This window comes from Leptonotus elevatus, chromosome 4 (genome assembly GCF_054856555.1).
Source record: "Leptonotus elevatus isolate MCC_2025b chromosome 4, RoL_Lele_1.0, whole genome shotgun sequence".
Lineage (NCBI taxonomy): Eukaryota > Metazoa > Chordata > Actinopteri > Syngnathiformes > Syngnathidae > Leptonotus > Leptonotus elevatus.
The window spans coordinates 14,940,406-14,952,491 of NC_141242.1; the positions used below are offsets into that span (position 1 = coordinate 14,940,406).

Genomic DNA, 12,086 nt, shown 5'->3' on the forward strand with positions numbered 1-12,086 from the left:
CAGGTGGCCATTTTGCTGAATCCGAAATGTTTCATTTATTTATTTTTAATCTACGTATGAGACATTTTTTATTTTATTTTTTTTAACAGTGTATAAGATGCAACAATTCTGCTTACGCATTAATTTGATTAGAACAGAATTGTAAACCAAGATCTAATTTTTATGTCATCATTACTCCCCCTATTGGGAAACGATCTTGCGTGCGCCATAAATAAAACATGGCCATGTTTTCAACTGAATTGTATTGCAGCGCCGTTATGATGGACATGTCATTAACCAAAGAAAACATACAGTACGTTGATTGTTAGCGAGTCCACTTGGCATAATGTGAGACTACGCAGTACAATGACATTTTATTATATAGGTGGTTAGATGAATATATGTGCAAACTAAAAGGGTACTTTCCACTTACTGAAAAGCCTGAGTCGGCAAATGAGTTACATTCTCTTTCCTTATAATATTAAAGATATATCTAAATGTACAAGTAAAACATTTCTTAACATAATTACATAAATGAAACATACAAACCAAAAATATCCATCATAAATGTTTCAGTCACTGCGGTAAGAAATGTTCTTTACACATTTTGTGGACTCTTGTGTATAAAAATAAAGAATAGAAGTGGAGGCTCGTCACAGTGGTCCCAGTCATCCATTTGAGTCGTCACGTCGTCGCGTCGTCGCGTCACACTTTATACTTCTCCTTGGCTTCGTCGTTCAGTATGCAGATGTGCTGTGAAGGAGCAGAGGAAAAAGAGAAACAAAGGAAAAGGAGTCATGTTTGTCATTTCTATTAGAGTTGACAAAAAGATAACGTCAATATAAAAACCCGAGCATGTAATGCACATCACATTGTCAACTGTGAATAGGCTCACCTCCCAGTCACAGTAGATGATGTGCGTTTGACATGTGTTTACTTACACTAAGATCTCTGAAGTATTCGTTGTAGTCCAAAGCGTAGCCCACCAGGAAGGCATCAGGCACCTCAAATCCAATGTCTGCAGAATCAAAACGCGTTAACATTGTTAGGCCACAACAGCAATACTGTAGCCCTCCTGATAAACGGAGAATCCAATCAGCAATAATAAATGAACGTACAGTAGCATCCTAAGGAGGGACAACCTTGAAATGATCAAAGCTAAAAACCTTATGTAACAAGTGGTGTTCAAGTGAAAGCTTTTTTTCCCCCTGAAATTCATGTTAATCCTGATCACAGCTTTATTAGATAATGCTAAAAGCTCTTATAACAAAAAAAAAGAAGACAATAATGTAAAGTCATGCATTGCACCATGACATAAATATACATATGTGCCAGTAGATGTACTCACAATCTGGTCTATATCCTGAACTCTTGGGAGTCCTCTTCACCAGCAGGCTGCAAACAGGACGGAGATGCGTGATCATGATAAATTACACTGAATAGAAAATATCTTACATATCTTAAAGTATGCGCATAAGTGCAAGTCAGCCAGTTGTAGGATAAGCAGCGAAAAACATGGATTTAGTTCATGTGCTGTATTGCAATTTGTTATTATTTACTCCGCAGTGTCGTGTGTATTTCAGTGAACAAGCTGTTAATGCTCGTGGCGAACGACTTCAATAGGATCTCATTTCTACTGCAGACACCTGAAGTAGTTCACGGAGCTAAAATTAGCTCACGCACCGCAGCCTCTCTGTGTTTTGGGGTCAAAGTGTAGAGTGTGAACCAGCCTGAGGGATTTTTAGTAACCAATCTCAGATTTATAAGGTGACTTATTATGGAGAGGTTTGCTTTTTAATTGTTGGGTTCCTGCCTGGAAGAGAGAATATTACGTCCATGAGTATTGTTGGATTCTTTGTTTGTATGTGTTGCTGCGCCATGTGTATGCTGTTAAAGGAGCACTTGTTTGAAGGTTTAACAATTACCCTTACATGTATGCTCATTTCCATTAGCTCCTTTGTGGTGTTTTTCACGATGTTAGCATTAAGCTAAAATACCTATTCTATGGCTTGGGTGAATATTTGGCTATTTAAATATACAATTTTAAATTCACTTTTGTTGTTTTGCGTCAGCTATACATTAAATTTCAACCGAGAGTGACAAACAGCTGTACCGCTTATTTTGAGAATTGCGCAAGCGAAAGGGAGAAAAAGTGTATTTGTGTAATTTAAAAATAATAATATGGTCTCCTCTCCTTATACTAACTGTAACACCTTGACTTACGAGTGGCACAACTTTGAAATAAGAGTCGCCGCTCAGCTGTTTGCTTTGATTCGTCTGCTAGCTTAACGCTAACACAAAATGCTGAAGACGGGCTAACGAATAGCTTTGGTGTTGTGACATAGCCCTTCGAGCAACATATATTTGAACGCAAATGGTATTTACAGGTGTGTATTCTTCATCTTTTATGAAAAACGACTACTACTGCGGCTTACTGAGCAGTTGTGATTGTTTCCTGAATGTAGCTGTATTATACTGCCCTCTGGTGGCCAAGGAATGCAGACCCAAAAAAGCCACACAATGAATTTACCATGATGCATAAACAGTTTAATTCTTTACATTATATTATTCTTATGAATGTATTTTTCTTCATATAGAGTGCTATTTTACAACTGAAAAACACATTGCCAAAAATGTTTATTGGGGGCCATTTACATTCATTTCAATGGGGAAAGGGATTTCACTTTTGTGTATGTCTGGAGCATATCGCCCACGATAAACTAGGGTTCACAATAAGTCTCCTTAGTTGTTTTAAGTGGTTAAAAATGATTTCCCTCATCAGTTTGAAAACAGTGACTATTAATATTGAGCAAGACAATGCTATTTTTAACACCCATCACAGGAAACCTACAAAGCTTCAAACACTTCCTGGCAACACGCTCGCTCTCAGAGTAGAGATTAAGTCTTAAGCTGCTCCACGCTGAAAGTAAGAGTGTGTCCATTAGCGTTCACGTGCACCCTGCCTGAAAGCACGCGAGCTGTCTGCTTCCTGGATATGGGCGCATGGCCTTACCTCACCACTTTCACCATCTTGGGCCTGCTTTCACTTAGCAGGGAGAGCAGCGTCTGCATCGTCCTTCCCGTCTCCACGATGTCCTTTTGTACACAGGGAGGCAGGGCGTGATTGGTCAACACTAAAACTGGTATTTATATGTGTTTTCTTAAACGGGAGACACACATCGGGATGAATTTTTGCGTCAAATTCAGTGAAGGTACAATTATCAAATGATTCTAAACCAGAGCCGGCCCAATGTAGAGGGATGACATTTTATATTGACCCTCCTCCATCTGTAATTTACATATGCTTTCAAAATAATGTTAAATTTGGCCATCAGTGATTCCCAGAGTGAATTTGGGGCCCAGTATGTATGTACCTGATTACTACTACTACTACTACATAATTTATGGTATTTAACTCATTCACTGCCATTGACGGCTATAGACGTAAAAAAAAAAAAAATTCTATTAGTTTCACATTTTTTTCCACTTTTGTTAACAGGAGTATGAAAACCTAGATTTTTTTATTGGACATTTAGAACAGATATAAAATGTGTGATTAATTGTGCATCAATTGTAAAAGTCATGCGATTAATTACAATTAAAAAAAATTTTGTCTGATGCCCCTAATTTTTAATAATATTTTCTTTTCTTTTTTAATTAGGGGCATGAGGAGATTACATTTTTTTATTGTAATTAATCTCATGACTTCACTAGTTAACTCAAGATTAATCATACATTTTATATCTGTTTTAAATGTACAATAAAAAAAATTCTAGGTTTTCATACTCTTGTTAACAAAAGTGGGAAAAAATGTGAAACTAATAGAAATAGTTCAAATTAATAGCTGTCAATGGCAGTAAATGAATTAATTGGGCATTGATTTGCATTTAACCCTATGTAAGCGTTTCCATTTTAAAGGTTAAATTAGTAAGGTAGAATTAGTAAGTAAGTTTTAACATGATCATGTGATTTTTTTTTCCAGAGATTGTGCCACACCCTCGAGTCTGCAGCGCTCTTAGCATTTGCCCAGATTCCCTACCGGGTGAGCCGACTCTGCTTTAAACTAGTGATTTGCAACCATTTTTGTGAGTAAAATGTGATGATGTCATCCTTCGTTCAGTCCACAATACTCATTGGGACATTTTGTTTGTGCCTTGGCTAAATAAAGGTTGGGAAAGATTATCCTGAGCAATTATCACATAGTGTGATGCACGTTACGATCATTTTTTTCTCCTCCCCCGCCTGGTCAAAAAACAGTCAGGGCTGATAATCGTAAAGTAAAACCTGTTCAATACAGTCACAAATCCTGAAGTGTGTGTGTGTGTGTGTGTGTGTGTGTGTGTGTGTGTGTGTGTGTGTGTGTGTGTGTGTGTGTGTGTGTGTGTGTGTGTGTGTGTGTGTGTGTGTGTGTGTGTGTGTGTGTGTGTGTGTGTGTGTGTGTGTGTGTGTGTGTGTGTGTGTGTGCCCCGTTTAAAGTAATACATCCAAAAAGAGAATCTTACCTCAACTATCAAAACGTGCTGGAGAGATAACAAAAGTGTTAATGAGATTCATATGATTGAAGACGCTGGTATTAATGGCGAGGGGACAGACCTTGCCTGTGAGACTGGACAGCTCATCGCCTCCAATGACTTTGACGTTGTTGGTTGATTTGTCATTCTAGGGGTCACAGAGAGGTTACACTGTGAAGCTTTATTATTATAGTTGCAATGCAAATACAGTGACACCTTGACTTAAGAGTGCCTCTGTGCATTTCAATACATTTTAATATGGTCGTTCAATCTCAGAAGTGAAAGTCATGATTTTATTTTTTCGAATGTTGATGATTATTGCTGACAGCTAAATTATTTTTCATGATGTCAAGAATTTTGAGTATTACATAAGAAACCATTAAAAATTTACTTTAACATAGAAATACCTGTAGATAGTAATTAGAAATGTATTTTCCTGTGTTTAATAAATCTGTACAAGTTTCACTTTTTGAATTGAACTGAAATAAAATGAACTTCTCTATGATTTTCGATTTTTTTAAAGATGTACTGTAAATGCTTAGCATATCCTGACTCATACTGAATTACAATTAGTTGAATTTCATGGAAAACAGTGAAAAACATCAAAGTGCCCCCACATGCTCTAATATTACTGCATTCGGACAACTAAACGAAAAACAACGTGAAATATTTTAATTATGCCTTATTGTCAGATGAATGCACAAACTCTCATTTTCACAACAGTCCCCCAAGCAAATCAGCAATACACATGACCCTCTCTACTTTCAAAGTTGCCTTCATACGTCTCACACAGATGCTGGCAATGAAAAGAGAGAGCGAGAACTTACGCAGTAACTTTTCACTCTAATGAAATCCACCGTCAGTGGGACCGATTTATCGCTGTTCTGGTTCAGCGTCTTAATGTAGTCCAGCAGGTCTGCGAAGAATTTGTAGCCACCCTTCAGCACGCAAAGGGCGACGATATGGTGGCCCCCCATGTCCCGCACGATGTCGCGGGCCAAGCGCTCCGTCCTGGAGCACAAACAAAACATTCACAGAGAACTGCAGTACAGTACAGAATAAATGTCATCCATGTAGAATTCTAAACAAACAGTCTTTCTCCGATACAATGAACCACCTGCTATATTGTACTTCATTTTTGGCACCCTGGCTATAAATTTTTATTTAATTTTTTTTACAATATATGTACAATAATATTCGTTCCTATTGAGCAGAGAGAACACGGTATATGCCAGTGGGTATTGTTGTATTTATTTGCATTAGTTTTGTACTCTTGCCTTCCCTAACCCTCATTCAAATTCACCTCGTGCAAAAAAGGACTGCAGTGATTTGAGAAGCAAATGCATCCAGGTGCACTCTACTATCAACACACGTGGGCATGAATGTCCCCCTCGCGTTGCTCACCGGTCCATAATGAGTCCATGAGGAATGATCACCTTGTCCAAATCCTTCTCGTAATGTCTGGGCACGCAAAAAAGGTCCAGGTCGTAGCCTCTCTCGTCATCTGCGATCTGTATGCAGAAAAAGGGAGGCGCTTATTAAAACAGTGCAGACTTCTGCAAATTTGTCCCACAGATCATACTGCCCGTAAACAATGACTTTGATTCACGCCTGCTATATTTGATTTTGACATTGGATTTGGTTATGTGGACAACGGTGATTGCATTTGGGGCAGTTATGTTTAATACAGAGCAGTGATTCAATTGGGAAATTAATGGATATAAATAAAACTGCCCCATTAATTATCTGTATAATTATCTTGGCACGAGCCTGTCTTCTTGTTGCTGTCATAGAACAGTTTTGTTAATTGGCTTTATGGTTACAAAAAGAAATGTATACAGAATTGGCTCTACCAACAATGGTATCTATAGTATGAATTTTTAGGCCAGTGCTTTTCAAATGGGGAGGCACGGTGTCAAAATAATTCTTGCTATGGTTATTATTGTTGTCATTGTTATTTGGATCTCAAATGTAGGAAGTAGTCCATCTGATTTTTATTTTATTTTATTTTTTGACACATTGATCCTTAACACCAAAGTGCAAATAGTGAAAAAAAATCCATAGTAGTTTGCTGAAGCTGTGGATTTATTAACTCTGCAATGCTGCATAATGTGTTAATCAATTGCTGGACTTGTGTTGTTGTTTTGTTGTTTTGTTGTTCACAGGTAAGCTAATAAGTTGAAAAGAGAGGACATAGGAAAAAAAGCTCACCTGCTTTTGTGTGTTTATGATTTTGTCATATGTACTCTGCCTAGCAACAAGTGACAAGCTGATTAGTTACTAGGACAATTCGATTAAAAAATGTATGATTAAAGGTTCTCTGAGCAATTGGAAGAAACCTTCAAATAAACAAAAAATAAACACAGAGGCTAAGAGAGTGTCATAGTATGTCCCGCCATTTTCCCTTCATAAACCCCCCCTCCCTAAATGCAGAGTCGAGGAGGTCCGCGAGCACGCGCCTTGGTACCAGCTACCCAGATACCCAACCACCTGTTTAGCCCTTCTCGGGCACGCGCACTCACTCCCACAATAAATAACGACATAAATACACATTTATCTCACAAAAAATGGCTCCAATGAATGAGATAAGCCGCAGCTGATCAGCCTCATCTCGAGACGCTAGTGATTAGAATGGCGCGTACCCGTCCCCTCATAAGTTAATTATCGGAGCCTGAGGGACGTCTTCGTGTCGAACTCGTGCGGTGGCCTCACCTGGAGATACGACGCCATGTCGTTGCTGTTGGTTGTGTGGTCCCGTTCCCGGTTTGTCTCAGAGAAACAGCAAAGCAGTCATGCTCATTGCTCGGCGTGGACGCCTCCGCCGTTGTTGGGATGAAGAAGATCGGAATGAGAGTGTTGGCGGCAGCGGAGGATTTAAGCCTCTTACGTCAGGATCCACTTTTCCTGCCCTAATGGTAATAATCTGATTTGGACGACGCGAGGGTTGTCTAGCTACTGGAGGACTAGTGGGAGAGCACTAGTTACCACCACCGGCTGGGGTTGCAAGTCAAGTGTAGGGGATTGCAGGAGTGTTCTAAAATGAGAGAGCGAAAGGCTGGAAATGACGCAGTTTAAAGCGCCCTACTTCGCCTTTAGCTCTTCGTCATCGTGCTTTTATTATGAATATTTTGTTACTTTACTACCCAAATAGGAAACACGACTAATTAACTAATTGGCCTTCAGACTGTCAAAATACATTTGACAGAAATTAAATATTTTGTATTCTTTAACTATTCAATTTGATGAATTTACCAGGGGAATCACCACATTTTATCCACAGGGAAGGTCTACCCACAGGAAATGCAAGGGATATGGGCAGCTAATAAGACATTACATCAGTCTTTTCAATGTTTTTGGACAAATTTAAGAAAGATACGCTACTATGATTGGCGATATCAGTACTATGAGCAAATACGCCTTATGTGTCTGGTAAATCTTGGCTTTTGATTATGCCATAAATACCACATAACTTTATGCTCTGCCATAACACTGTTGTGCGGTTTGACTGGATGTCTGACTTGCTCAAAGTGTGTTGTGCCACTGTGGTTAGTGGCTATACATTACCCAAGTGAAAGAAAAAGTAGTTGACACTAACAGCAACTGTGTAACATTTAGACAAAATTAACGTGTTGTCCTGAAGAACCTATTGCAGCTTGTCCCTACTTGTGTCCATTCAGTTACACTGAGCATTCACAATTTTTACCTGCTCTCAAAGACCAAACATTACGAATGGGCAATAAAAACAAAACACACTGGATTGAATATGATTCCAATTTAATAAGTCATACAGAAACCATCTTACAAAAAGAGCAATGCCGAGGTGCAGGCAGCACCAGATGTATGGCAACTATGAAGACGCAATAAACATAATAAAGAAGTCTGTATACGAGTGTGTGTATCTCAGTTGACACCATTCCCCCTCAGAGTCCTAACTTATAGCCCGAGAGCTACTCATTTCTTTTTCTTCTCATCTTTCTTGGCGCCGTCCGTTTTGTCCTTCTCCTTGTCATCTTTCTTCTCCTTGTCATCCTTCTTCTCCTTCTTGCCCTCCTCTTTCTCCTGGCCCTCCTTCTTCTCTGCGTCCCGGTTGGAGATCTTGTTGTTGATCAGGTTGTGCAGCGCCACCACGGAGCGGATGAGCGATGCCAGGTAGACCACCAGCATCTGGTCGTTGGTCTTCAGGTAGAACGCCTTGGTGAACTCCTACCCAGACAAAGTCAGCAACAGTCAAACAACACAAAATAGACAGTGGACCTCAGATTAAATATTCTTCCAAAATAATTTTCATGGTTGTTTACTTTAAGAGACACAGTGGTACCTTGACTTACTATTTGTTAGTGTATGGTTTTATTTATGAAACATAATAGTTTGTGCATCATGAGTAATTTGTTGTAGTGCCTACTGGTGTGCAAAACTTGGCCATTGGGCAAAAGTATAAATACAGTAATGCAGATCAACAGTTTCACTCAACTAATGTTCAGTGACTCCGTAAAGTGCAGTATTAGTTATTTGTTTTTTGCAGGATGAAGAAATATACCTGTGATGATTGTTATAAAGTCTGTCTGGATGTGTTGGTGTACCTTTTGTATTAAAATATATATGTTTCCTAAAGAGTTATAACACTACCAAATTGGTGCTATTCATTAGCCCGTCTATGGTGTTTACTATAATGGGTGTGCTTTAACATAGTGGACTTCAAATCTTTTAGTCAGATCACTCATATCTCAAGGCACCACTGTATTGTGAACCTTGAATTTTCTGTTGAAAAAAACCCGAAAACAGAACAAATAGTAATGCACATTATTTTTCTTGTCAAATTGTACCCATTTACTTGCATTCCTCAACAGAAAAATGTGCTTCAGCTTCAAATTTGCCCCGACTGTTTTTGGTATAGGAAAAGTTGAATTCAGTTGGAAATTCCTCAACCCTTAATGAAATGGTTTTCTATTGGCATCCCAACATGTCAATCACTGGTGCTTGAACAGGAAATTTGCACCCTTTTGTGGACACAATAAATAACCCAATACAAATGGCTAATGACAATCTATGTGAAAGTAATTAAATATAACAAAAACTTTCCTGATACCTATTTTAAGTGTACAAAGGATAAAGGAACATAATTTAATTGTATGTGGCACAGTGGCAGTGTAAAAAAGTACAATTTTGATAAGTGATCAAGATAATCACTGAAGTTGTTTCTCGGCTTTGACTTTGGGCTGCTGCTATAAAAACCATACCAGCAGATTGACGTCGGGCAGCAGGTTGAAGACGTCCTGCAGCTGGTATATGATCTGGTGGTTGATGGGAAGCTTGCCGGCAACCACCCTCTCCAGATACGAGCGGATTTCCAGCAGCTTCGAGTTGAGACCCTTCAGACCGTGGACTTGGTTTGTGATGCGCTGCGACAGTGTGCCCACCGTGGTGTCCTTGATATCTCTGCACACACACCATTAGGGGGGTGGGTTTGTGGGGAGGGGGGGGGGGGGGTTCTAATTACTCTCCATCCATGTTCTACAGAACTTTTTTTCCATTAGGGTCACGGTAGTCAGCCAATGGCAGGGCACATATTTAAAACCATTCAAACTCATATTTATTTTTAAGGTCAATTCAGAGTCTTGTGACATAAAGCGAGAGAGAATGTTTTACAACCAAAATAATCATCTTCATTTGATAGTAATTCTTGATTTATGAATACGGTGTAGCGAGAGCGTAAGTGCTATGATTGAGTACCTGAGCAGGTGCTCCACTCCCACTTCTTCCGCTTCCTCGGCTCCAATTTCACTGGTGACGTGCTCAAACGTCTTAGATGTTGGCGTGCCATCCTACAAAGAAACAATACATTGCTGCTATATCACGGTTCATCATTTGCACCTCGCCCACGATATCACAGATTTTTAAGTCATCCTTGCATTTTTTATAGAATAGAAGCAAGTTCAAATTTAGATTTGCAGGCCATCAATGTAGCACCACGTTGTGCTACAACTGGTCAGGCAGCACTGAGATACACTGAAAGAGATGCCACATGGTAATTGACAGCAAGAAGAGGCAGAGTAGGTGCCCAATTTTTTTATTTATTATATGCTTCTGAGTCGTTGTTGTATATGCTCTTTGTGCACAAATGTGTTAAAGTAGCAGTTGTTTCAAGGTTTATAGTTACTGTAACATTATTTCTAAATACTTTCAGACAGTCTGACTTTTTTGCATTCTGTTAGTATCAAATTAAGTTTAAATGTACTCGAGGCTTGTTGAAGTCTCTCGCAGATTTTCACCTAATATGGGTTGGTATGGAATTTCACTGAATTTCAAAATCTAAATAAGCGTTACAGTATTGTTATTTATTGTTCTTCCTGACTTACGTCATGTATTTCTTCCACGGAGATGTACGCTTCTGTGGGAAGACCGAGGTCTTTGGGCTTCACGTCAATAATGACTAAAACCTAGGAGGGTAAAAGAGGCACAATGTGAAGCTTGCAAGACACACAAAGCAAAGAAAGTAAAAAACAACAACAAATAATGTAGTTCCTTACTGAATTTGTACAGTACTGTTTGATGAGCTCGTTGATGGCGATATCGTTCTTGTGCAACTTGGGTCCCGTGTGGTACCAGCCTACAATTCTTTCTCTGGCTAAAATGGGAATATGTACATGTTTAATGCAATGGAAAATAAAATACAGATAGCGCAGTTCTTTAAATTCACATGTGACTTAAAATAGTCAGCGCACAAATCTTACCATTGACTTTCTTGAACATGCCATACATGTTCTCTAAGTAGTCGTGGTCCAGGAACCACACAGAATCATCCTTGTCATCTTCGTCGAACGGTACTACAAATAAAAATAGACAAAAGGTTTATTGTTGGCAATTACTCAGCTTTAAACATGTCACATTAATATAAAATAAATGTAAACACACTCACCTGCAAAGCTATTTGACACATCAAGAACTTTCTTCTGCCACGACCCCAAGAGGACTCCCACCACTCTTTTCTGATTGCCAATTTTGCCTATTCTGCACCATTGAATTAGACACAGATAGCACATAACTTTACCCTTCTTTTCCTGCCATTTTCCCCACAGCGGTAGTCAATGCTACATGCTAAGCATAACCCCACTTATTATACCAATGACGAAATGGCAGAAGTGGTCGATGTTTCAGTATCCGTGTGTAAAAGCGTCTACATGTCAAATATGTGTGATCCTATCAACCTTATACTGTTATTAATACTAATAACGTATTTTTGGCAAATACAACGAGTACGCTAACTATAGCTAGCCTCGTCTCCATTCATTTTCAATGGCGTTCTGACTCAGCACGGCTAACATTAGCTTAGCTGAAAGCGCAATGCAGGCTCTTTATTTGTATTATTTTAAACAGCGAGGAGTCGCACTGTAATAAAACACATACTAAGCGTACCGACCTGTTAAAATGGTCGACCACACTAAGCAATACCAAAGGGTGAACGACCACATTTTCCACCGCTACCTCCGGCATTTTCTTCTCTGCTATTACAACAGACGCCAAACCGAACTAGTGTACTTGAAAACAACGACCGCACTTCCGCAGAAGTCAAACGTCACTTCCGAACATGGGCGACGT

General features: G+C 39.2%; 2 protein-coding genes across 3 annotated transcripts; both read right to left on the reverse strand.

The window, feature by feature from the left end:
* Positions 1 to 328: 328 nt before the first annotated feature.
* On the reverse strand, positions 329 to 7,540 carry hprt1l (hypoxanthine phosphoribosyltransferase 1, like). Of its 2 annotated transcripts, XM_086074421.1 has the most exons (9): positions 7,203 to 7,540; positions 5,895 to 6,001; positions 5,318 to 5,501; positions 4,573 to 4,638; positions 4,482 to 4,499; positions 2,993 to 3,075; positions 1,328 to 1,374; positions 921 to 997; positions 329 to 732 (listed from the first exon to the last, which is right to left on the reverse strand). In XM_086074421.1, exons 1-9 carry the CDS (start codon positions 7,218 to 7,220, stop codon positions 685 to 687), a joined length of 648 nt encoding a protein of 215 aa, XP_085930547.1. In that variant the 5' UTR covers positions 7,221 to 7,540; the 3' UTR covers positions 329 to 684. The 2 variants fall into 2 exon arrangements, with proteins under 2 accessions (XP_085930547.1, XP_085930548.1); XM_086074422.1 differs by lacking the exon at positions 4,482 to 4,499.
* Positions 7,541 to 8,247: 707 nt separating this feature from the next.
* On the reverse strand, positions 8,248 to 12,074 carry psmd7 (proteasome 26S subunit, non-ATPase 7). Its single transcript, XM_086074447.1, has 8 exons — positions 11,908 to 12,074; positions 11,407 to 11,498; positions 11,222 to 11,314; positions 11,018 to 11,115; positions 10,847 to 10,927; positions 10,221 to 10,312; positions 9,728 to 9,926; positions 8,248 to 8,693 (listed from the first exon to the last, which is right to left on the reverse strand). The coding sequence occupies exons 1-8, from the start codon at positions 11,979 to 11,981 to the stop codon at positions 8,442 to 8,444; spliced, it is 981 nt and encodes a 326-aa protein (XP_085930573.1). The 5' UTR covers positions 11,982 to 12,074; the 3' UTR covers positions 8,248 to 8,441.
* Between the last annotated feature and the right edge of the window lie 12 nt (positions 12,075 to 12,086).